This window comes from Rhinoderma darwinii, chromosome 2 (genome assembly GCF_050947455.1).
Source record: "Rhinoderma darwinii isolate aRhiDar2 chromosome 2, aRhiDar2.hap1, whole genome shotgun sequence".
In the NCBI taxonomy this organism is placed as follows: Eukaryota; Metazoa; Chordata; class Amphibia; order Anura; family Rhinodermatidae; genus Rhinoderma; species Rhinoderma darwinii.
In genome coordinates, this window is record NC_134688.1 from 409301138 (window position 1) to 409328101 (window position 26964).

Below are 26964 nucleotides of genomic sequence, written 5' to 3' on the forward strand. Positions count from 1 at the left end.
TAGAAAGATATCCTAGTAGTATTAGAGGAGGAACCACCACCTGAACATGCCACTAGATGGCAGAAAAGCTATTCTGATTTTACATTATAACATGGCAGCACTGGGTTTGTCACCTTTGTAGTTACTGGGAATAAAGAATAACGGTCTGTACCTAGACAATCTATAACTGGGAACTGCTGATCTAAGGGCTTGTCCACACACAACGGAATTGCTGCAGAAAATTTAAATGTCAATGTTAGGAGATGGAGACATCTCTGAAAAACGCAGCAATTCTGGACACTTTCCGTAGCAGGTATTGACATGCTGCGGTCCAAAAAATACGCACCGCAGGTCAATTTCGGCTCGGAAATTTTACGCTGCATGTGGATGAGATTTGTTAAATCTCATCCATTATGCTGCTACTGTATACTGCAGTGTTTTTTCCGGCCGGAAAAACCACGACAATCCTGTTACGTGTGGACGAGCCCTAATAGTATAGACGTGACTAATAGGCTTGTAAGCCAGCATGGAGCACTACACGTAACCGCGTGTCTGGCAGCCTTATAGAAGTCTTAGCTGTGTGCAATGACAATACTATGCAGCCACCCCTTCATAAACAGTAGGTGTGAGAGTGGATGTTTAGTATTTTGTCCCTGTGCAATGGTGGCTTGTCTGCATCCTGCTGGGAGCTGGTGTTTAACCTGCCCTTGTGTCATGTGTCAGTAAGTATGGCCCTTTTATTGTGATTTTAAGTACATTTTAACACATTTTCTGTGATTCGTATCCCATCTAAGATATTGCCCAGCCCTAGGATATGCACCTATCTCCAGAACGGTGGTCGCCCGACCCTGTCCCACCTCACACAGCAAACTCTGCTGTTTACATGACTCCCGGCCACCTCTCTATTGATTCTCTGGGAAACCTCATTTTAGAGATAGGTCCCAGAGGTGCAACCCGCATCTATCGGACATTTACGGCAGATCCTGTGGATATGCCATAAATTTCTAAGATGGGAATATCCCATCAGAACAACCCATTTTCTAAATGCAGACCTGTATGTGATTAGCTGTTGTTATCAGGGGCAGCTACAGGTGGCTACGTATTTCTTGCTATGGTTTCCACTGCAGGGAAAATGTAGTATTAAATGTCCCCATTTCAGTGAATTGCTGACATATGCAATACATAGTCAAACTGAGTCCTTTGGCGCAGGAGACACTCTTTGCTGTGGTTCTCCACTCTAGGTAACCAGCATGCCCTTGAGTGTCGGACCCTTTAATCATTGTATAATGAAAAGTTACACAGTGTTTAAATTCACAGAAATGACCCCTTTAAATTTGTGCCAAATCTTTCACATGGCTGTAAAGCACGGGTTAGCAACCTTCGGTACTCCAGCTGTTGTGAAACTACGATTCCCAGCATGCCCTGACAGCTTTTGGATGGTATAATAAAGACTTTGGCTGTCAGCGCATGCTGGGAGTTGTAGTTTCACAACAGCTGGAGTGCTGAAGGTTGCTGACCCCTGCTGTAAAGTTTTGAACCTTGCTGTAACCACACTTTATAGTATTGTTTATACCTGTATATTGGTCCCATATGCAAACTCCTCCATCACAGCTGACTATCTGCTGCACAGACTCCAGCTGACCCACATAAAACACGGTCTTCTTGTGCTCTGTGTAGGTGAGACGTGGCTCAATGTCTCTGGTGCCATCCCCATAGTTATACAAAGGCCATAGGCGGACAGTTTTGTCCTTGCTGCCGCTCAGAAAGAAATCTTCTCCGCTTAATGGTTTGACACATTTAATTGCACCCGAGTGTCCCGCGAAGCTCTGAAGCTTGATCTGGTGGAAGTAAAAGTGAGGCTCTTGTTGGCTCACACCAATCTCATACTGCCAGTATGCCAGCCAGTTACCACAAAGCCCATGAGCACTTCTCTGAAGGTCCTGCTTAAAGGTGTTTTCATCAGACTGGAAATTCTCCACTACAGGGCTGCGGCAGAATGCCCTTGATGGTGGCTGCTGACTGTCTTTTGGTACTTGAATACGGTTGCCAACCATGACGCTTCCAAAAGTGCCCGACTGAGTGTCTTCCTCTGAGCGGTATGCGGGAGCATGGACTCTTCCAACATAGTCAAATGTTTGTGTCCTACTGTCGGCTTCCTTTGGAAATACTGCTTCTTGATAAATCATGGTCAGCCTCCATATTAAATCATAGTTTGGAACCAACTGGGCAATGACATCACCTATAAATGAATATAAATTTATAATAACTACTTTACACATAAAATATTATTTCCTATTAGTGAAGGCAATAGACTAGAATTGCTTTTATTATGGCCAGGGAAATCTAAAGTAAATCCTAACAAATTGTAAATTAGGACGATCTTAGAATAAGAGTTCTGTGACCATAGAAAAGAACAAGGCTGAGGGGGTGGAATATACAAAAGTGGAGTCCGGTTATTGTACATACGGGTTATATTTCATAACTGAACGTACTGTAGCGATGATTCAAGCGGGATCACAAAGAAATGACAGCTACAGGAAACGTTGGGCATTAAAGTTTAGGAAATACATAGAACATTGCTTGTGATCAGTGAACATGTATCCAATGCTAGGGCAGAGGGAGTATTCAAACTTTATTTTACAGTGCAGGTTTACTTTGAACATACACTTTAGAATAGATTATATTCCCCTGGATGTCCTCTATTTCCAGATTGCTCCTGTTGATAATGAACAGTGGGGGCTAAACTATACGAGTCAGAATTCTTGCTCTATTGGTGCAAGAAAACTGGTGCACATGTCTTGTGCCAGATTTATTGTGTTTTGCTGCTAAATAGTTTTGTAAAGGGTCTAGAAAAGGGGGCATGCTTTAAAAAGTGGCTTACTTGCAGACCAAAATTTGGGCAACCAAAAAGTGGCGTAAGGAAAGGTAAAATGTCTAAGATATCGAGCAAGATGTGATAAACGTATCATACAGCGTGCACCACCAACATAAATTTGGCACGTCCTTTAACCCCTTAATGACCGGGCCATTTTGCGCGTTAATGACCAAGGATCATTTTCTTTTTTTTCACGGTCACATTCCAAGAGTCGTAACTTTTTTTTTATTCCGTCGACATAGCCGTATAAGGGCTTGTTTTTTTTGCGGGAGGAGTTGTGTTTTGTAATTACACAATTTTTAGATGCTTATAATATATCGATTAACGTTTATTAACTTTATTTTAGTTGGCGCAATAAAAACCCTTTTAGAAAAAAATTACTTGTATTTGCATCGCCGCATTCCAAGAGCCGTAACTTTTTAATTTTTCCGTCAATGTGACCGTTTGCGGGCCAAGGTGTAGTTTTGATTAGTACTATTTTGGGGTACATAGGACTTATAGATTAACTTTTATTGGGAGGAGAGAATTTTGCAGGTTTTTTTTGCGTTTTTGTGGACGCCGTTCATCCGGCGGTTTAATTAACGTGTTAATTTTATTGTTCAAGTCGTTACGATCGCAGGGATATCATATATGTGTGTATACGTTTTGACACTTAATAAAATAAAACAACTTTTTTTGTCCAAAAAGTGGTTTTATTTAGTATGACTAATTTTTTTCTTTTCACAAACTTTATTTACCTGCTTTTTAATTTTATTTTTTTAGTCCCACCAGGGGACTTCACCATGCGATCTGCTGATCGCATATATAATGCTTTGGTATAGTTTGTAAACCAAAGCATTATTGCCTGTCTGTGTAAAACTGACAGGCAATCTATTAGGCCTGGCCTAACAGGCATTTGCTGAAGACAGACCTGGGAGCCTCTGTTAGGCCCCCGGCTTCCATGGAAACCCGACGGCGCCCTGCGATTTCTTTGCGAGGGCGCCGATGGGGTGACACAGGGAAATCTCTCCTTCTGTCAAACACATTAGATGTTGCTGTCACTATTGACAGCGGCATTTAATGGGTTAAACTGCCGGAATCTGAGCGCACTTCGATTCCGGCAGTTGCGGCAGGAGCCAGGCGGTGTATAACAGTCGTGCTCCTGCCGCTGATCGCGTGGGTACACTGGCAGTACCCACGCGATCAGAGGACGGATATATCAGTCCTTTTGCGGGAACTAACTCCTGCACAGGACGGATATATCCGTCCTCCGTCGTAAAGGGGTTAAGATAAGTTTAAAAAAAAACCAATAATAAATCTGCCCCAATGTCTAAACTTGTTTCAAAAAGTAAAAGGCATGGAAGGGAGACTCGATACACTGCTCCCCTCCAGTGCCATCACGCTTATTTGCCCTCTCCTGGGGAAACATCTTCTAACACTGCAGGAAATAATCTGCTCTTGGAAGCCCTTAAAACCTTCGGCTGTCTGTTTTAGCTGGTATCGATTGTCAGTCACCGTTCTCAGATTGTATTATTTATAGTGTTAAGAACATTATAGATAATAATATAGAAACACATTGATGCAAATTAAAGAAAATTCTAAAGACATAGCGGACATCTAAAAGGGAGTCTTCATTATATCAATAATACATATCAAAAAGGTCATTGGTTGGAGGCCCATCAGCTGGGAGCCTCACCGATCAGTATGATCTCACAGATGTCTCAAGTGCCGTGATTCTTTGGCGTTCAATATGTGCAATACAGCTCAATTAACCAGTCGATCTGAAGATCTCTGAGCTAAAGGCTCAAGGATCATAGTGCACAAGAGTGCCGCAGTACCCTTAACTCTATTCAACCAGCTCTTCTGATATGTCTCAGCGAAGATGTCTAAAACTAAACCTTCATCTTCGGAAAAATAATAGTGACAGCACATAACAGATTGTACTTTTACTAATTTCTCTTTAAATGATGCAAAATCCAGACAAGGAAAGATGTCCCAATAGCGTTAAACTAGTAGTCACAACTGCAACAACTCAAAGGGGTATTCCCACAATAAATATATATCACGTCAGGATAGGTATTGGTCCCAGTAGGTGGATTCCCACTAATGAGAGCCTGCTATGCCAGAAATGTTAATTTTGTGAAATCCCCTATAAAGGGCCACAGAGGCCAGAACACTTATGCTATCTGTATGTGGGGGGGGGGGGGAGCTCACACGGCTTTAACGGAGTCCTGTAATACGTCAAATGATAACCCTATAGCTGCTCAACTGAACCCTCACCCAGAAAAGTGAGGGCCAATTTAATGTTCTACATCTTACACATCCTTTAGATCAGTGGGCAGTGTGGTTAGAACTGACTATGTGGCTAGTACTTACCTATAAGACAAGAAAATGGGATGAATGTTGCATACGCCATTTCTGCATTAAATACTTTCTCCAGCTCCTCAATCAGAGTTAAGTCCAGAGGTAGCGTTCTTCCATCAGAACAAAGGACACTCTGCATATATGATTCCCCTGTATTCGGAGTCTCCGCTACCAGTCCCTAGAAATGGGATATGAACAGAAAAATAACAAAGACATATTCAATACGTTGGCCTTGACGCTTCATAACCCTGTGCGTAGTTTGCCTGATGGAAGATCCACTCACACTAGAGCACTCCGAGAATAATAATGTCTATGAAACTGTAATTATGTGTTTAACAAAAGAACACTCTTCAATCCCTGGACAAAGGAGACGGCTGATGAGAAAATACAAACTGGAATCATTGCAGCAGATGACTAATTGTCACTTTATTTGTGCAATAATAGACTTTTTTTTTTTTTACTGCGGTTCATATATAGTTGAATACTGCAAGATGTTTGTGTGGTTCTGACATCTGTTATTATCTTTTTTAAATTGAAGTTGCATGATTTTGAGCCATTTACAGTGTAACTAGCAGTCAAAACGGCTTCACAGACCAATATTATAGATTAGAGAGCCCGACACAACAGGTCTTGTTACTCTGCATCAGAAAATGCAAACTGACCACCAAGATAATGACCATATCTGCTTCGGCACCATGCAAAGGACAAAGTTAGTCAGCACCTCCCTCCTAACTTAGTAAAATAAATGGGCAAGTGCAAATCCGCTGTGTCTGCAATGCAAAATCAAACATAAAAAAAAATTCCATATATTCAATGTTTGTATAAAACGAAGTGTCCGCAGGGTGCTGCTGCATCTTTGTTTGTTCGCTATTGTATTGCAGTGACAGCTGATTGGCACCTGCCCATTTATTTCACTTTGTTAGGAGGTGCTGACTAAGGCTTCGTTCACATCTGTGTTCAGTGTTTCCGTTGCTCTGTGTTTCCATCATAGGAGCAGAACGAAAACAGCGAAAGGGCTGGATCCGATTGATGACAGACGCCATCGGCGCCCGACGGAATCCATTGACTTAAATGGATTCCGTCAGTTTTCCGCCATGATGTCGGTCATTTTACCAGAAAAAAATAGAGCTGCATTTTTGACCGGATCTGCAACAGAACCTCCTACGCACATGTGAACGAATCCTAACCATGTCTTTTGCATTGTACATTTAAAGGTTGTGGTGTCTGCTTCCAACTTAGGCTGGATTCACAAGAGCATGCTCGGTCCGTAAAGGACGGAACGCATTTCGGCCGCAAGTCCCGGACCGAAGACACTGCAAGGAGCCGGGCTCCTAGCATCATAGTTCTGTACGACGCTAGGAGTCCCTGCCTCGCTGCCGGACAACGGTCACGTACTGTAATCATGTTTCAGTGTATTCGGTCCGGGACTTGCGCCCAAAATACGTTCCGTCCTTTACGGACTGAACATGCTCGTGTGAATCCAGCCTTAGTCGTGCACTCCCTCTGTCCAAGGCTGTTTTTAATTAGAGTACAGTAAAGCGGGTTCCTACCTACCCGGAGTACATTTTGTAGGTCTAGCCCAAAGAGAGAGGAGAGTGTCTAGTGTAGGGACCCATCTGTATGAGATCCCCTTGTCATGGCTGGTCGACTCACAATTTGATAAAAACATGCGTTAAGAACCTGACATCTATAATTATAGTAAATATAGCAATAATGCCATTTAAAGGGAAGGTGTCTCGAAAAAAATCTTTTTTTTATATATATAAATCTGCTTTTAGCATGTTATTAAAATTGTGTATTTGTGTTTTACTTTCACTTCACTATGGGGGCTGCCATTTTGTTTTTCATCTCTGTATGTGTCGATTAACGACACATACAGAGATGGAATACGACACATATATCCCCATAGAGAATGCGAACGGGAGCCGTTCCATTCACTATAGTGTACGCCATCTGTGTGGGAACGGCACATCCCAGACAGTCCAAAAGGAAGGTCTTCGGCAGAGCGACATCCGGCGCCATTTTCATGTGGACCGGAAGCCGCGGCCGGACAGCAAGATGACGACTTTTCGGTCGCGGCTTCCGGACATATGTTCCAGGCAGCGAAGACGCGAGACGGAGGCAGCAGCGGCGGCAGGAGAGTTAGGTTTGTGTATGTGATGTGTGTATTATGTTTGTGTTATACTGTCCGATTACTACTGTATCTAATCCTCCTACACTGTGTGCCGCCATTTTCTGAGCGAATGCACAGTGTAGGAGGATTAGAAGATTCAACCACCTCCTTCTCCTGGCACTAACCAGGATAAGGGAGGGGGGCTTGTGTGAGTACACTAGAGCGTGTGTGTCTACACCAAATTTGCAGCATAAAGCAATGAGGTTGCTTTACCACATTGCAATGCTGCAATTTTGGGAATTGCTCCCTTTAGTGACCAGCAAATGGAAATGTTATAAATTAGAATCTAATTTATAATATTTCCCGATTTGTGAAAAACTTAAAACAATGTTTAAATCGCCTAAATACGGTTTAACTGAAAAAAATAAAAAAAAATTCTAGCGACACATTCCCTTTAAAATAATCTACACATTTAGTTTGTGTATATATATATATCTCTATCTATCTTAGGGCCCGCAGAGTGCTGCTGCATTTTTTTGGTTTGTTTGATGTGGTTCAGTACTAGTGACCTGCACTACACTTCCATTATGCTCACTGACCTCTTTCTCAATGGCATCAACAGAAATGGAGTCCTACTGTCCATCAGAATCCCAACGGTTTAGGTATTTATTTTTATAAACTACTAAATGAGCAAAAGTATACCTAACTTTTCAGAATAAGTGGTCATATGTGTGTACGTGAGGAATAACACTATTTCTGGCCATCGTATGACTTGTATGTGGCATTATTTAGCAGTTTTCCCCTCTGCCGGCTCCCTCTCGAATTCTCATTTGTCTCACAGCTAATGGGCGGGCCTAATAGCGATCATGTCTTCTATACACTGCACGCAGAGATAGAAAGAGGAGAATCCTGCTCTCCTATCTATTACATATAAATAAAGGCAGCATCATAGAGGAGATTATACAGCAGTAATAAGTAGTGTTGCTGAGAATCCAGCACTGGGGTGACCGTAATCTTACCAGCGTCTGTTTTTCTCTGCTCACACTACCTCCCCCTGCTCACCCCTCCAAAGACTTACATGCAGTATGTGTTGCTGAGTCACATACTCCCTCTGCTCCAGTCTCCTGCCCCCCCTCTCCCCTCTCCATAGACTGTTATAGCCAGGCAGTGACGTCACACAGAATTTACATGGATAAAACTGAATTTTAAGAGTAAGTAAATTACAAAAGTTGTTTTATATTAGGTATAGTTAGGGCTGGGCAATTAAATAAAAAAAATATCCAAAACTCAAACTCAGCGCCTTTAACCAACATCATCTTGTGCATTTCGGTTTCTTCAATTATATTTTCCTAGTTTCATCTCAGGAGGCAGATACAGTTGAATCCAATGGCAGAGAAGCCGTAAGATCCCTGCTCTACCGTTCACTCTATATCCAAACGCTCACAGCTCAGCGTAGACAGGCGCTAGGCAGTGATGTCATCGCGCTTGTTCGCGACGAGCCACACAAACCGGAGGAGCAGAGGGGTCTCCTCCAATCATCGCTGAAACGGGGTTAGGGGAGTATGTATTGACTCGGAATACTACAGTCACATGCCCCATTTTTCAGAGAAACTGTACATCGCACAGTGGATATTCCATAACTGTTTCAGGTGGAAATGAGCTGTAGTAGAAGATAAATCAACATGGTCACAGACGGCACTGTGTTGAGTACAGAACTAAAAGGGCCTTGGCACTCCAGCAAGCAACGGGCACCTTTTGTTCTGCTGATCAGTGGGGTTCCTGAGGTTGAACCTACACTGATTGCCTATCCTAAAGGCAATTAATTAAGTCATTAATGTTATTTCCCGGAAAAAAAACTTTTTATTTCTATGGGGGGGGGGGGGGCAGGCGATAGGTGCCTAGAATCCTCTTCCAAGCAAATTAGATATACATAGGTATATATTTGAGGTATACCTGCTTATGGATGTCCTGCAGTACAGAAAAGTTGTTGAAGAAGATTCTAAGAGCATCACCAAGATGCTGCTGGACCATTTCTCTTCCTATCCGAAGACAGATGAGGGAGATGAGGCTGCTACATTTTACACAAAGAGCTACGCGGGCTTGAGGACCACTGGGAAACCTGTAAGAGAAAATACTTAGCACAGATCAATCTCCCACAACATTTAAAACTTAAAAGGAATTGTCCGCTTTCACCAAATTGATGCTACTTTTTGTATAATTAAAAGTTAAACAATTTTCCAATATACTTTCTGTATTAATGCCTCAGGGTTTTTAAGATCTCTGCGTGTTGTTATTCAGTAGGAACATTCATAGTTTACTTCCAGTTGATAAAATTCTGTCCATGGTCATGTGATGGACACACAGGTGCACGGCTTGTTACAGTGTGTATCAGAGCTGCGTCGTCTAACGATCCCAGCACCTGTGTGTCCATCTAATGACCATGGACAGAATTTTATACACTGGGTGCAAACAATTAATGTTCCTACTGAATGACAAGAGATCCTGAAACCCGTGAGGAATACAAAAAGTATATTGGAAAATTAACTTTTAATTAAAACAAAAAAATTGGATTTTATTGCTGAAACCAAACAACCCCTGTAAAAAAAAAAAAAAAAAAAAAAAATCAAGTGTGATCCAGTTTTCCCAACATCACAGTATATAGTGATATGTCAATATAGCTTTCTCAGGGCGTGTCGCAAAATGAGAAATTTCATGATACAATTTCAAGTTATGCGGGAACAGCATATTACATACCTTTATAACGGTTGCACATAGAATACTGAAAATCCTACTAGTATTTTGGTTTAACAAAATTGCAAGGTGGCGCATGGTGTAGAATGTCGCCAGAGCGGGTCCTCACAAAAGTGTTGTCTATGTTGCTCCATATATTCATTTTCCTATATTACATCTCTATAAAGTTATATGTTCTACCTGAAATTAACCTTGACAACGGACAAAACCTGCTGCAGATAAAAATCAATGAAATTGTAGATGGAAGATAAGAGTAAATGCTCTACAAATAAGTGTCTCCTTCCCGCAAATTTATGCCATGTTACTGTGTACGTTCCACATAAAAAATATTACATTATTGACACTGCAAATACAGCACACGACGTTCCTGAACGAAGCCAGTTTGACCCTGAGGATGAAAGAAAGCTCTCTGTGTACACAGCATGGATGTGGAGGACCTGCCACTGATCAAAGCTTTCATTTCTACCAATATTTATTTAAGACTGTGAAAGTATTAGAGCATTGCTTATATAATAAAAGGCCGAAACGCGTAATGAACCAGCATAGTGTTTCTAAGCCTGATCGCCACATACGGTAAATATTTCTTGGCTTAGTTTATCCTTTAAATGATGCTCCCCCTTGGAGACCAGGTAAAAAATTAACACTCTTCTGTACCAATTCCCAGAACCAGTGCCACACTGGTTTCTTCGCTGACAGACGTATGCTACTCCGCCACTTAAAATTGCATCTCCGCTATGTTCAACCAGCAGGACTGAATGCCTGAGGAAACGCCAATCATCGGCTTCCATGTAAACACGTGTAATAATAGCAGCTGCTACTATTTAACTATTTACTGATTTTCAGTCCCCCACTAAGGAATTTGCTTTAGGCAGGGGAGTGCAAAAGCTGGAAAATAAAATTCCCTATGACTGCTCTGCACGTGCCATCAGCAGAATGCAGGTGCCATTCAAAGCAGCCTGTATTCAGAGGATGTAATAGACAGAAAAGAGAAAAAAAAAGAGACAGTTTTAAAATAAGCAAGAGACACAAAAGCCCCTTTATATGCTCTTGAGACGCAGCTGCAGCATTAAAAGAAGCGAGGCCAATCTTTTTCTCCACCATCTCATAGCAACTCTCTATTGACCACCATGGACCTGTTCACATCTGCGTCACCGATGCGGCTGAAAATACCAGAAACAATGGCGCAACATGCTAAGCTACTGTTTCCGGTAAAACCACAAACACCCTGACGGAAACCCGAAAGAACCCATTAAAGTCAATGGGTTCCGTCGGGTACCAAATGGCGTCCGTTGTACAAAGAACAGACGCTTCCGGTATTTTCATTTTTCTGTTCCTATGACGAAGAAGAACAACGGAAACACCAATGTAGGTGTGAACCTGCCCTTACTCCTCAGCCGACATGAAGTACTCTAAACGCTAGCTGCAAAAAAAAAAGCTTTGAGCTGGGTTCAAATTGTGCGTTTGTGAAATGCTGGAATCAAAACGCATGGGTAATTAAAAACGCATGCGTTTTACACATGCATTTTTCTTTCCAGCATTTCAAAAACGCAACATGTGAACCCAGCCGTAAGCCATGATCATTAACACTCCAGCTGTAGTCGCTTAGACAGCAAAGGGTTTCGAACAGTCCAACGCAGAACACACATCCAGAGTAGTATTAAAGCCGAATTCCTGGGGCTCATTTTAGGTGTGGCAATAACCCGCAAGTAGCATTTCCATTAATAAAAATGCATTTTCCATCTACTAAACAGCTTTCAACATATTAGACAGGGAAAATATATTACTGTAAATATACGTATATAAATTCACTTCCTCAATTGTGGGTATTGTGTGATAGAAGACTATGAACCGAAAAAAGGAAAAACAGGGTTTGGTCTGCACAAGGTTCCTGGTCACGGCAGCATTTTTTTTATTTCCGTTATTTTTTATTTCCCTTTTCTGTTGTATTGTATACCTATATTGAATCACTACGGCTATGTTCACATAGTGTTTTTGTTGTTTTACCTTCAACATATGCGCTGGGAATGCTCCCGATACATACACCGAACACATTCATAGGGTCCTATTTATTAAACGCATGTCAAGAGTGTCCTTTTTGCATACATTCAGGGTGTACGTGCTGGCACACCTTGTTTCAGCTGTATTGAAAAGCGTAGTCAACTACTCCTCTAAATACAAAAGGGGTCTCACCAAAAAAAAAACGGATTCCTGGAAGCATACGTTTCTCTTACATGGGAGCCAATAGGCGACATATAGAATTGTATGGTTAGGAGTTTCAAATTCAGCGCATTTGAAAGGAATGTACACTAAAAACAAAGTAACTAAATAGCCCACATTTATTAATAGCATTTTTTGCGGCAGTGCATTTAGTGGAGACGGCGAGAATTGCTTCTAATTTCTTAAACACACACACACACACACACACACACACACACACACACACACGCACGCACACCTCTTAATAAATGTGGTGCATTTGGAAAGGTCTACTTTTTTTTTTTTTGCTTTCTCCATTTGACAAATATGGTGTAAACTACGTCTCCAGCAAGATCACACCCACTTCCACAAACCTTATGGAACGGAGACAAACGGAAACTATTAGCAACAGAAGCATTACCAATCAATGAAATCAATGTTAATGCAAACGGAAAGCTATCGTTTCCGTTCATGGGTTCCCGTGACCGAAAAATCGGACTGTACCCCGACGCAGATGGGAACGAAGCCTTACACAGCTGGGACACTGGGCATACAAAACCTAGATATTCCATCAGATGCAAATGATGGAAGAGAAGTAAAAGCCCAAGTTAAGAACATCAATAGGAGATCTCGGCTACAGTTTACCAAAAGTCACATAAAAGGAGTCAGACACCGCACGCCACCATCCTTACCATAAAGTATAGTGGTGGCAGTATCATACTGTGCGGATGCTTCTCTACAGACAGGCCAGGGCAGTGTAAAATGAATGAAATTCAGTGAGATCCTTGATGAAAACCTGCTGCTGTCTACAATAGAACTGCAGCTAAGAAGATTTCTTTTTAAGGAGGTCAATAACCCCAAACAGTCAAATTTACTCAGAAACCACAATGATAATCTTGTCTTGGAGTCTAAACCTTAATTTTATCAAGAATTTTTGAAAAGTGTCCATGTTCTGTAGTGTGTGCGCCATTCATGCCACACTGCTTTTACAGATTTTTGCCGCTTCGTAAATCTCACCCATTGTGTTACATACATGTAAAATATAACTAAAACCTACATTTTGCTTAATTTTAACACAAATTATCTGACATTCCTGCTATAACAGATATTAATAATGGTGACAGAAGTATACATTACCCCACAGTGGTAGAGGTCAGAAAACTCAATACTGGTAGCAGAACATCTTGGTTAATTTTGGCTAAAATATCCATGAGGGTGGTGTCAGAAAGGTAGATGATGATCTTCTGAGTAAGGGTGACAGCAGCTAGGAGTCCAGCTTCTTTGCGGCTGTTCAGTCTGCACCCACTGCTGGGGGCCACCTGAATGTATACATCAACAATGCAGTAAAACAAACGTGATTGTGGATTTGTTTTTATGCTTCATGTCAGAGCGTTAAAACTTCATCAATTGAACTACATTAATAAATTGGCTGTGTAGTCTCAACTTCATCCTAGAAAAGCAGTTTGGCTGCTCTCCTAAAACAGCATTTTGGGCTGTTTGTTGTTATAGGGGGGCGGTCCAGACTACACAACCAGTCTGGCTGTGTGGTCCGGACCTTTCCCTAGAGCAGCAGCCGGCTGGCGGTGTAGTCCGGACCTTTCCCTAGAGCAGCAGCCGGCTGGCGGTGTAGTCCGGACCTTTCCCTAGAGCAGCAGCCGGCTGGCGGTGTAGTCCGGACCTTTCCCTAGAGCAGCAGCCGGCTGGCGGTGTAGTCCGGACCTTTCCCTAGAGCAGCAGCCGGCTGTGTAGTCCGGACCTTTCCCTAGAGCAGCCGCCGGTGTAGTCTGGACCTTTCCCTAGAGCAGCCGCCGTCTGGCTGTGTAGTCTGGACCTTTCCCTAGAGCAGCCGCCGTCTGGCTGTGTAGTCTGGACCTTTCCCTAGAGCAGCCGCCGTCTGGCTGTGTAGTCTGGACCTTTCCCTAGAGCAGCCGCCGTCTGGCTGTGTAGTCTGGACCTCCCCCTATAACAGCAGCAGTCTGGCAGTGTAGTCTGGAACTTTCCCTAGAACAGCAGCCGGCTGGCGGTATAGTCCGGACCTTTCCCTAGAGCAGCAGCCGGCTGGCGGTGTAGTCCGGACCTTTCCCTAGAGCAGCAGCCGGCTGGCGGTGTAGTCCGGACCTTTCCCTAGAGCAGCAGCCGGCTGGCGGTGTAGTCCGGACCTTTCCCTAGAGCAGCAGCCGGCTGGCGGTGTAGTCCGGACCTTTCCCTAGAGCAGCAGCCGGCTGGCGGTGTAGTCCGAACCTTTCCCTAGAGCAGCCGCCGTCTGGCTGTGTAGTCTGGACCTTTCCCTAGAGCAGCCGCCGTCTGGCTGTGTAGTCTGGACCTTTCCCTATAACAGCAGCAGTCTGGCGGTGTAGTCTGGAACTTTCCCTAGAACAGCAGTGTGGTTCTCCCCTTAACAGCCACTACAGATATTGCTATTACAACAATATTATATAATTGTAAAATTTTGGAAATAAGATTTTTCAATTTCCGGTTTCCCTGATTATTTTGCACTCCAGGATTTTCGAAGTGTCAGCATTGGAGGCTGAGGGAAACCAGAATAGTAAATCTGCTGTGTTTCAGCTCGAACTGTACAAAAGGCAATATAATGATAAATCATCGGTATAAATTCCTGGAAAAATAGGAAGTCCCAAAAACTGAAAATACAAATAAACAAATTTCTGATAATTTTGGATCATTTACATTTATTAAAAAGGAATTTCTGAGCTGCTGGAAGACAACCCAGTGGAACATTAAATCAGAAGTGCTGTATATGCCATCCAGACAATATCACGCTAAGTAATTAAATGGCCTTGTGGAATTTTATTAAGCACTATTGCCAATGTATTTTCTGCTATACATTAACCGGGCCCTTTTGCGCATTAATGACCAAGAATTATTTTTTGTTTTTTCACTGTCGCATTCTTAGGGTATGTTCACACGACAGCGTCCGTAACGACTGAAATTACGGGGATGTTTTCAGGAGAAAACATCCCCGTAATTTCAGCCGTAACTGCATGTGCAGGCGCTTGAACGCCGCGTCCATTACGGACGTAATTGGCGCTGCTTTTCATTGGAGTCAATGAATAACGGCTCCAATTATGCCCCAAGAAGTGACAGGTCACTTCTTTGACGCGGGCATCCATTTACGCGCCGTCATTTGACAGCGGCATGTAAATATACGCCTCGAGTGAACAGACAAACGTCAGCCCATTCCTTTCAATGGGCAGATGTTTGTCAACGCTTTCAAGCCGCATTTTTCGGACGTAATTCGGGGCAAAAAAGCCCGAATTACGTCCGTAATTAGTGTGTGTGAACATACCCTAAGAGTCATAACTTTTTTTTATTATGTCGACATAGCCGTATTAGGGCTTGTTTTTTGCAGGACAAGTTGTATTTTTCAATTGCACCTAATATATTTATTAACTTTATTTTAGGAAAGAATTGAAAATAAACAGCTATTCCAGCATTGATTCTCGCGTTATAAAATTTACACTGTTCACTTTGCCGCATAAATAACATGTTACCTTTAGTCTATGGGTCGGCACGATTACGGGGATTAGGGATGTACGATGCATCGAAACTTCGATACTGTTCATCCCCAAACGGTTCGATACCGTTGTTTCATGTATTTCGATACTGAGCTGTGCGGCCACACAGCTAAGTATAGTAATACATGAATGTATGAGAGCGGAGCTGCAGCTGTGTAATAGTCATTGCCCCACGCCGGAGTCCTGACAAGTGCGCGCCGTCAGGATGATGCGATGCGGCCAGCGCTGCACTAATGAGCGGTGGCACTGAAAACCAAACATGGCGGGTGCACTACAAAAACACCCCCATGTTCTGTCCTCCGTGCCTGAACCACCGCTCATTAGTGCAGCGCCAGCCGCATCTCCTCATGCTGAACGCGCGCGCACTTAATGTCAGGAGCGGGGCAATGGCTGTATTACACAGCCGCAGCCCCGCTCTATAACGGCGTAGATCAGAGAAACCTCATCTCCGCCGCTATTTCCCTGAACGCTGCAATCAAAGCTGACTGCAGCATTCAGGTGAAACTGAGAAGGGGGGGGGGGGATGCCCCTGGATCGCGTCACAGGGAATTCCTGTGATCGAGGGTCATACCATATATGGCCAGACAGCCCAGGGTCTATTGAAGGACCACAGGGCTGTCTTACCATATCTCCTGTTAGAACATACCTAAGTATGCCCTAACAACTGCCTGTGTGCTATCCGTACACAGGCTAATTTACTGGCATATATTGGATATATGCCAGTACATTCAAGTTTAAAAATAAAAGTAAAAACAAAGTAATATTAAATGTAAAAAAATACACACACACACCTTTTTTTTTTTTACAATAAATATTTCAAATTATTTTCAATACATAAAACATACACATATTCGGTATTGGCACCGGCGTGAAAACCTGCACAACAATTTTTTTGCGTCATTTATGTTGTGTACGCTGTAAAAAAAACTTCACTTATTAATGTGAGGCACAAGGGGTGATGAATTTAACCTCTGTGCCTCACATTAATAGTAATTAACCCCATCATGTACCTCACACTTTAACCCATTATGACTGAGAAACATAATGGGGTTAATGTGAGGCACGTGGAGGTTAAATTCATCATCACACCACGCGCCTCACATCAGAAAAATGGAAGAACTTTTTTTTTTATTACTGTTGGCAAAGTATCGTTTTGGTATCGAAATTGCAATACTACACAAAGTATCGTATCCAAGTCCAAATGATGGTATCGTGACATCCCTACTGGGGATACCAAATATATTAAGGTTTTATGTTTTCGACGTTTGCAAAATAAGAAACCTTTTTAAAAAAAAATACCAAAACACTTGTTTTTGCATCGCCGCATTCTAAGAGCCGTAACTTTTTTATTTTTCTGTCGACGTAGCCATATTTGGGCTTGTTTTTTGCGGGACAAGGTGTAGTTTTCATTGGTAGTATTTGAGTACATGGGACTTATTGATTAACTTCCATTTTATTTTTTATGGGGGAATGGATGAAAAAAAAAAAAAAAAAAGGAATTTTGCAGTTTTTTACAGGGTTTTTTTTTTTAGGCCGTTCACCCAGTGGTTTAATTAATGTGTTCATTTTATTGTTGGAGTTGTTACGATCGCAACGATACCCTATATGCGTATGGGTTTTTTTTTTTGTTTGTTTGTTTTTTTACACTTTTACTAAATAACACCACTTTTTGGGGAAGAAGGTGGTTTTATTTTATTTTTACTATAATCTATAACTTTAACAGTTTTACATTTTTTTTTTATTGTCCCACATCATGTGGACAAACTCCAGAGATACAAAACATTCTATCAAACACAATTAGTGTAATTTCTAAGCACCAAATATTGCATAAAATGACCACAAGACTGACACTTCATAACCGTCACATTTTATGCAATATTTCAATATTTAGTGCTTAGAAATTACACTAATTGTGTGTGATAGAAAGTTTTGGACCCCTGGAGTTTGTCCATAGGTGGCGTATGGTACCACGCCATCTAGATATAATTTTCTGGATACTCCAGGTGATTATTGTGGATTGCTTATTTGATTCAACCCGGGTTGTGTCAGGGGTATTTGTATTCAAAAGAATTTCCTAGAGTATTTTAATCTGAATAATGAATAAAAGGTTATGTTTTATGAAGAGTGCCGATTCTGTGATACTACACCTATACATACATGTGGCCATTCATCCATCTTTATTGTGACATTAGAATGCGATAAAAAAAAAAAAAAAACCTAAATGAAAATAAGTACACCAGTTATGTAAATTAGTCAATAAATCTACAAATGTAGCCTTGTACAGATAAAGATAAGCAAACCATGACTTACCAGGTAGCTGATGTAGGGGAGATACTGGTACGTCAGGAAAGGTTCTCCATAGAGATGCGCCATGTGCATCAGACAATCCAGCACTGGTTTGGACACCTGATCACCATACACTGGTCTCTTGACATTTAGCGGGCTATTCTCCTCCATGTTAGATAAAAACTGATGTCGCTGATGACCTAGGCAAAATAGAAACATTTTTCATGCAGCAGTTTGAAGTCAATACAAGATCTACAGACACTTTATGAATGCAAAGACATGCAGTGGAAAGATCATTAGAAGTGATTTTTGCAATAGCTGAAGAGGTTGAAAACCAATGCATGATATAATAACATCTAATTAGTAAATATGATAATGTAATAACAGTGGAACATAGCCATATTGGGCATATAATATATATATATATATATATATATATATATATGTATATATATGTGTGTGTATGTGCGCGCGCACGCATGTGTGTGAACAGTATATATCTACAGCTAGAAGGGAGCTGCCTTGTTGCACTTAAACTTAGACCAGATTAGGATTGGCTACCTCATGATCATTCTTTAGAAGAATATTCCTCTGTTAGAGCGAGGATAGGCATTTATTTATCTATCCATACAAAAAGTCACACAGTCGTCCGAGAAGACAAGAGGCAAACAATTACCAACATAACAGGACGTCAGCAACCTCAGCAAATTCCTTGCAATGCAGCGGGAGGTCACGGTAGGACCTAACTTGGCCGAGAGCCACCTCACCATTTTACAGGCTGTATCTGCAAAATAAGCACACAGTTTGATAAACATACAATAAGCAGGAAATAAGCCTGACATCCCTTGATAAAAGTACAAAAAAAAAAAATAAAGCTTTTGGCTAAACTTCACAGCATATAATGTGAACAATGCTGTGAATGGAGCACTAGTAATAAATTAATATATTTATACTCCATCATATTGATGCCAATGCCTTGTCAATACAGTAAGACAGCCCAAACAGACTCCGGGATTGTAAAACACAGCTGTAATATATGGTCGGTATCCCTTTACTATTTTCACGTGTTTCTCATTCGCTTTTACTTGGTCATTGCCATTATGTGTCTAGTACAGTCACTGCACAATGGCAGGTCTGAATGGTTCAATAAAGTGGTTTTCCCACGACAGCCGCTTTTTATACTTTTATAACCTGTCAGACAGGGTATAGCAATAAGTTAAAATGCAGCTCTGACCTCTAGGACCCTCACCAAAGGGCCCTTAGTCCCAGTTCTTAGCTAGGGAGCAGGACGAGAATGCGCTGTTCCTATCTATAGGCTTGAATGGGGTCATTGGAAAAAGCCAGGACGCGCTCATTCGGCTGTTATCAAAAGCCCCAATTCAAGTCTACATAAAAGGAGAGCGCATGCTTGTCCAGTACTCCAGTCGAGAACAGGGACTATCTACCAAATGTTTTTGGCAATGGTGATGCTCCCAGAGGTCGGACCACCACCTAACTAACGGCAATAACTTATCTGACTGACAAGTTATAAAAAGTAGGAGAAAAACTTTAAATGCCTTTATAACCCTAAAGTCCTGATTGTTGCCAAAAAAAAACAAAAAAACAGGACTAGCCAAACTGCAACTCAGAACTGCAAATTCTATCAAGCTGAACTTCAAGAACCTTCGGGTGTATTCTGAAACTCCTGTCTTGGGCACAAAGCGAGCTTATCTAGGCCCTTAACTGTCCTAATATATATTTTTTTCACTAATATTTGTCAGACTGTTTTGCAGAATTAAGTAATTATTGTCTTACCTAATAATATCTTTAGTTCTTTTTCCTCTGTTTGATTCGTTAAATCGGGTTCATCTTCTTCCAGTTCTCTACTATCACTGGCCAGCACTGTGTCAGCAGAAGTATCGGTATTGACCGATAGGGTTAGCTCTGAAAGACCTGGAGAACAATCCCGCTCTTCCTCTTCTTCCGATTCCTCACTCTGCTTTAGGTCTTGGCTGCTGTCTCCAGATTTCATACTGCCCTTTTCCCTAATGGAATCATTATCGGCCATTCTCTCATCTCCTAGAGAAACTTCACTTGCGCTGCTTTTGTCACTTAACCGACCGAGACTGAGTGATTCTGGTTCCGGTGGCTGAAGAGGATCACTGACATACAGGCCAGACTGAAAGTCCTCGTTTTCTGCCAGATAAACTTGGTCATGAAAGCTGACCCCAGAAGTGTAGTCTAAGAGTTCGTGGGAAGAGGAACTGCGATCTACACTGTTGTGCCTACCTTCAAAGTCACATGAGACCGGGCTTTCGCCACCACTTTCCTCATCCTCGGCAGCTCCCGATAGTAGCTTCCCTTCATCACCGGAACTTTCCACACCAACAAGTATTTGTAGAACATGATTAAGAAGATTAGAAAGAAACGCTTGCAAGCCCAAACGTACTATAAGCTGGGCCACAAAGCAATCAGTATAAAGGTAAAATCGTCCATGAAGATATGACGGGTTTTCATATGCGCCAATGAGTGGCTTCATTAAATACTTATTCGCATTTTTAGGTCCTAAAGCTTTGGCCACAGGCTCAAAAAGATACCAGGCTGCATATACAGCTGTGCTCTGCTCCGTCATTAATGACAAGACAAATGGAAGAATGATCTCTAATCCTTCAGGGGTGATATCACAAAGAATACCATCTATTTGCTGCCACAATTGGAACACAAGTTCACGACCCTGGCTGTCATCTTCTATTCTCCTGGACTGATAGGTTAAAATAAATGTATGCAGGTTTAGAAAATACTTCGGGAAAGGAATGGTGGAACAGAACGGACTAAGGAGCTGTGAGGGACAGGGTGGAGGAAGACCATTTGAAATGTAGGGGAATTCGAACAATTTGACTTGTTCCTCAATGTTCGTACCACTGAAGAGCATGTCGTCTGGCGTGTGTATTTGCAACAATGACTCCAGCATCTGTAAGAGAGGAGTTGGAATCTCTTTAACATGGTGTTTGCTCAGATTACGGACCAAAGAATATCGCTCTTTCATTGGCGCCTTTGGTGCAGTAGTGTGAATTTTTGATGCAAAAATAATCTCCGCCATTATCACACCCAGAGCCTGGATATCTCTCTCAAAAAGATCCAGCAGGCTCAATTGGAGCTTCTTTTCAGACTCTTTTACAGGAAGAATGGTGCTATGCAAACCCCGTACTAGAAAATTGTCTAGTTTTTCCAGTTCTTCTAGAGCCTGTATAGGGTTAAAACCTTCAGGAAGTAGAATTTTTCCACCATTTTCATCAGATACACCCTTATATTGTCTGTTTGATTTAACTGGTGGTGCTCGGCTTTCACTCGAAAAGTTACTAGAACTAGTGATTTGGAGAGAAGGTATAGCGGCAGGCTCACTATTCTTTCCCGCAGATCCTAAGGCATCTAGAGCCTCAGTCCCTTGTTCCAGATCATCGTCTAAAGAGCTTACTTTTTCACTTGTCCAATGGCTTTCACAAGAAGTGGTCTCCAGAACCAGACCACTAACAGTATCTTGATCATCACATGCAGTCATCTCAACTATATTATGTTTAGATGGGACGATATTAGGGGCTTCAAACAGGGAATATCCAGGGCCCATAAGACGCTTAGGATGTGGTTGATCAAACAACTGTACAACTCCATAGCATGTCAAGTTAGTATGATTATCCACCAAATGAAGACAAACATTTTTTTCTTTAACTGCATTCTTTCCGGTCAACTTGTACCCAAATGTAAGATCAATCCAATGGTGAAGATCCTGAGAAACATCCCTACTTTCTAGAAGTGCGCGGTGAACATGGATGAAGTCTTCATAAGAGCTACACCAGGATGGGATGTCAAGATCTGGCATGTCTGAATGAATAGATTTGAATATGGTAGGATCTGTATAAAACTCTGGAATACATTCATCTGGTGTCCACCCTTGCATACGTTCCATGCTTGCAGGGTATTCATTGGGTTCCCACTGAGACCGTACATGATGGCACAGGACGGCTTTTGGTGTCCTTCTGGCTTTATAAACATAGTAGGTGATGTCAGATAGTACATCAGAGATATGATGAGGAACATGCAACTGGTCTGAACTGCCACCTCCAGCAACAAAGGCTTGCTTTGTCATCTCATATGTAAACTCCAGTTGTTTATCTCCTTTGTTGATACGGAATTTAGATTTTTTTAGGTCTCGAAATTTGCCATTTTTGGTAGTAAAATCGACAACCCATGGTAAGACTGGATGGTAATTCGGATCACTTCCTCTTCTTCCAGCCAGTTTGTTCAGATACATAAGGTAGTCAAAGTTGCTAACTTTTCCATGAATCCAGCCTATAACTAGTTCTTTCAGCTCGCTGTTGCATGAAGTACAAAGTTGACTACATTCCATTTGCTCCGCAATGTCTGTCGAATGGGCTTTACTGCTCACAACACTTTGAAATGGCGTCTCATAATCAATAAAGTTAGGCCTTAACTGACTGCAAAGTTTCTCATCCACAGCTACATTTCCTAATGAAATAGCTCCACTTGATAGGCCTGCCTGGTGACAAGCTTTCATGGCCTGTAGGATATTATACAGAATAAAGAGAACTTTGGCATGACTGTTTGCAAGTTTAGCTGGGCTGAAAGTAACAGCATCATACAAGGAATACTGAACATAAGGTAGTAGAATATAGATCATGTCAGCAGATTCTATCAGAGCGTCAGCTGGGACAATATTCGGACAAGAAGGAGACCCTACAACAAAATTGGCACTTTCTTTAGAGGGTGAGACACTCGTGGTTGTCTTAGTTGTTTGTAAGAAGGAACAACCGTAAACTTTTTCGAGCGATAGTTTTAGAGCATCCAGGGCTGGCATGCTTGGCACTTTGGTCAAGTTTTCATAGGGTTCTACATAAGTCCGACAAGCCTTGTTCCACATATTCTTATAGTTCTGCTGAGCAACGTCGCGCATAAACCCAATCAAAGACTCAGAGTCACCACTATGTTCTTGTAGGAAACCTGTATTTAAAGCCACAGTATAGTCCAGCCTTGTTTTCCGCAGTCCGTGGATCTCTATCCTGGTCCAGCCAACTGGCAACTTCTGGACAGATCGTTGCAAAAAAGTCTGTATTTCTACACAGCTGAATCCCTCTGGCCTTGGGCATTGCACTGGAACAGCCCTGCGCTCCTTCAGGTTGTAAAGCCATTTCTGAGACACAAGGGCAACCACATGATTCTCTGACTCGCAGACAGCAAGCTGATTTTGGTCAATGTTAAGTTCTTTCTTGATAGACTTGATCAACCACTCCATTTTGGCAAAGATAACGGATAGTGTGAAGATGTAGACTCATCACATTTTAGTATTTGCAGCCTACAAAATAAAAAAAAGTTCATTTAAATACCAAGATCAATAAATAAATGTAATTTATATGGCTTAACATTATCATGTGAGTCACATTAGGGGGATTTCTGACAAAAAGTATGTCTCCTGTGCGTTGGAATGCATTCTATGTAGATACCAAACATCCTATTTATTTCTGAGCTTATCTAGTGCCAACATATAGCAAAGCACTGTACAAAGATAGTTGCCATTCACATCGGTACCTGTCCCCAATAGGGACCACAATTTAATTCCCCTATCTCTAACATACACAAGGGCCAATTTCATAGAAAGCCAATTATCCAATCTATATGTTTTTAGTGTGGGACAAAATCAGAGTACCTGGAGGAAACCCACGTAAACACAGGGAAAACATACAAACTCCATGCAGATGTTACACTTTATCAGATTTAAAGAGGCTCTGTCACCAGATTATAAGTGCTCTCTCTCCTACATAATCTGATTGGCGCTGTAATGTAGATAAGTGTTTTTTATTTTGAAAAACGATCATTTTTTAGCAAGTTATGAGCAATTTTAGATTTATGCTAATTAGTTTCTTAATAGACAACTGGGCGTTATTTTAACTTTTGACCATGTGGGCGTTGTGAAGAGGTGTGTATGACGCTGACCAATCAGTGACCAATCAGCATCATACACTTCTCTCCATTCATGTCCATTTGTACTCAGCACAGCGTGATCTCGCTGTGCTGTCACATACACCCACATTAACTTTACTGAAGTGTCTTGAGAGTGAATAGACATTGCCTCCAGCCAGGACGCGATGTCTATTCACACAAAGCCATAACTCCTTTATTTTTCCGTCGATATAGTCCTATGAGAGCTTGATTTTTGCAGGAAGAGTTGTAGTTTTTCGTAGCACCATTTATTGTGCCATATAAACTACTAGGAAACGGGGAAAAATTATTTGTGGTGTAGAAAATGAACCATAACTTTTTTATTTTTCCGTCGATTAAGTGGTAGGAGGGCTTATTTTTTGCGGGATAAGCTGTCGTTTTTAATAATACCATTTTGGGGTACATGCGACGTATTGATCACTTTTTATTTAATTTTTTGTAGGAGAGGAGGTGACCAAAAAAATAGCAATTAGACCTACCGGTAATTGTATTTCCAGGAATCCATCATGACAGCACTACAGGAGGTTGCCCTCTTGACCTCTGTAGGGACAGGAAGACAGAGAGGTTAAAAGGCCCCTCCCACCACCCACTTGCCAGTGTTTTTCAATTACTACACCAGGATGGATGCAACCCTATTTTATTTCTAGGGATAATAACTGACATGTTAAATGCACAAATCAGAATTCAATAAGGGAGGGAATATAATGGTGCTGTCATGATGGATTCCTGGAAATACAATTACCGGTAGGTCTAATTGCTATTTTCCAGTACATCCCTCATGACAGCACTACAGGAGCAATACCAGATTATAGTGCTCAGGGCGGGACTATGGATTGGAGGACTTTCCGTCCAAAAATTAAATCCGTATCGGACAGCACATCGAGTCTATAATGTTTGTAAAACGTATGATGGCTTGACCAAGTGGCAGCTTTGCAGATTTGGTCAATAGAGGCTTCTCTTCTTTCTGCCCAGGATGCCGAGACTGCCCTTGTTGAATGGGCTCTGATGCCTTGTGGGGCACATAGTCCTTGGGACTTGTAGGCTTCTTGTATGGTGGTTTTTACCCATCTCGCTAGAGAGCCTTTTGAGGCTTTCTTTCCTCTATTCTTTCCCCCGAATAGGACAAATAGATTTTTATCTCGTCTCCAGGAGGAGGTTCTATCCAGATACTGAAGAATTGTTCGCCTGACATCCAGGCAATGGAATTTTTCTTCTTGTTGGTCTTTTGGATCTGGATAAAAGGAAGGTAGAATTATTTCTTGTTCTCTATGGAAAGCGGTAGATACCTTTGGAATAAATGAGGGATCCAGCTTTAGGATGATCTTATCCTCTTGTACTTTTAGGTACGGTTCTATGATTGATAGAGATTGGATTTCTCCAATCCTTCTTGCTGAAGTAATAGCGACTAAGAATGCAGCTTTTAGAGTTAAAAAATGCATACTAATTTTGTCGAGCGGCTCAAAGGGGGGCTCACAAAGAGTCGTTAACACCACATTCAAATCCCAGGTAGGAACTGATTTCTTTAGGGAAGGTTTCAGTTTAGAGACCGCTTGGGTGAATCTTCTGATCCACCGATGTTCAGCCAGAGGAGTGTTAAAAAAATTACCTAAGGCTGAAATCTGTACCTTTAAGGTACTAGGGCTAAGTCCTTTTTTGAATCCCGATTGTAAAAAATCTAGGATTTTTGCAATGTTGGGAGAAAAGGGATCTGGTCCTGGGATTCCATGCCAGGAACAGAATTTCTTCCAAATCTTTTGATAGATTTTTGAGGTAACTTCTTTATGACTTGATAAGATAGTTGAAATTACCTCGTCTGACAGACCGTGGTTCCTCAAGATCTGCCTTTCAGGATCCAGGCTGACAATTTCAGAGTCTCTATTCCCTGGAAGAATAAGGGACCCTGGGAGAGAAGATTCTCCTTGACTGGGAGCATGATAGGATCTTCCAACGCTAGGTATTGTACGATTGGAAACCAACTTCTTTTCGGCCAATAGGGAAGAATAATGATGAGCTGTCAAATCTTCCTGGATTTTTCTTAATACCATTGGTATTAGAGGAAACGGAGGAAAGGCATAGGCCAGATCCATGTCCCAGTGTTGGGACAATGCATCTACTCCCAATGGGTTGTCTCTGAGATTTAGGGAGAAGAATGTCTCTACTTGAGTGTTTTTCCTCGTGGCAAACAGGTCTATTTGTGGATAACCCCAATTTCGGGTTAGGCAACGAAAGACTTCCTTGTTTAGGGACCATTCTCCTGGGTCTACTTTTTTCCGACTCAGGAAATCTGCTGATAGGTTCTCTGAGCCTTTTAGGTGGACTGCCGTGACTGATAGGACGTTTTCTTCTGCCCAACTGAAAATTTGTGCAGAGAGGCCCTGAAGAAGAGTGTGTCTTGTTCCCCCTTGATGGCGAAGAAAGGACACTGCTGTCGTGTTGTCCGATAAAATTCTTATATGCTTCCCTTTTATGGTGGGTGAAGCTCTTATAAGTGTCTCCCATACAGCTCTTAGTTCTTTGAAGTTTGAAGACATCATCTTCATTTGACCAGTCCATGTGCCCTGAAAGTGTTGGTCTTGGATTACTGACCCCCAGCCGTGTTTGCTGGCATCTGTGGTAATCACTACATAAGGAGAAGTTCTCCAGGGGACTCCCTTGTCTATGTTGTTTGTGCAGAGCCACCACAGGAGAGATGATTTCACAGTCTCGGAAATTTGCATTTTTAAATTCAGGGAGTTTTGTTTTCGATCCCACCGGGATAAGATCAGATTCTGTAAGGGTCTGGAGTGAAATTGGCTCCATGGAATAGATTGGATGCAAGATGTCATCATTCCCAACATCCGCATACATTCCCTTATGGAACAGGCGTCTTTCCCCCAAAATTTTCTTACTTCTGCCAG

The 26964-nt window shown here is 41.9% G+C and overlaps 1 protein-coding gene across 1 annotated transcript in view; it reads right to left on the minus strand.

The window, feature by feature from the left end:
- WDR81 (WD repeat domain 81) overlaps window positions 1-26964 on the minus strand; it is a 53319-nt gene that overhangs the window by 20943 nt on the left and 5412 nt on the right. The window contains exons 2-8 of the mRNA XM_075854172.1: window positions 19871-23423; window positions 18753-18860; window positions 18101-18276; window positions 13395-13576; window positions 9264-9429; window positions 5210-5375; window positions 1553-2218 (exon numbers count right to left, since the gene is read on the minus strand). Coding sequence (XP_075710287.1) covers window positions 1553-2218; window positions 5210-5375; window positions 9264-9429; window positions 13395-13576; window positions 18101-18276; window positions 18753-18860; window positions 19871-23363 — 4957 coding nt within the window. The 5' untranslated portion in view covers window positions 23364-23423. The remainder of the gene's footprint in view (window positions 1-1552; window positions 2219-5209; window positions 5376-9263; window positions 9430-13394; window positions 13577-18100; window positions 18277-18752; window positions 18861-19870; window positions 23424-26964) is intronic.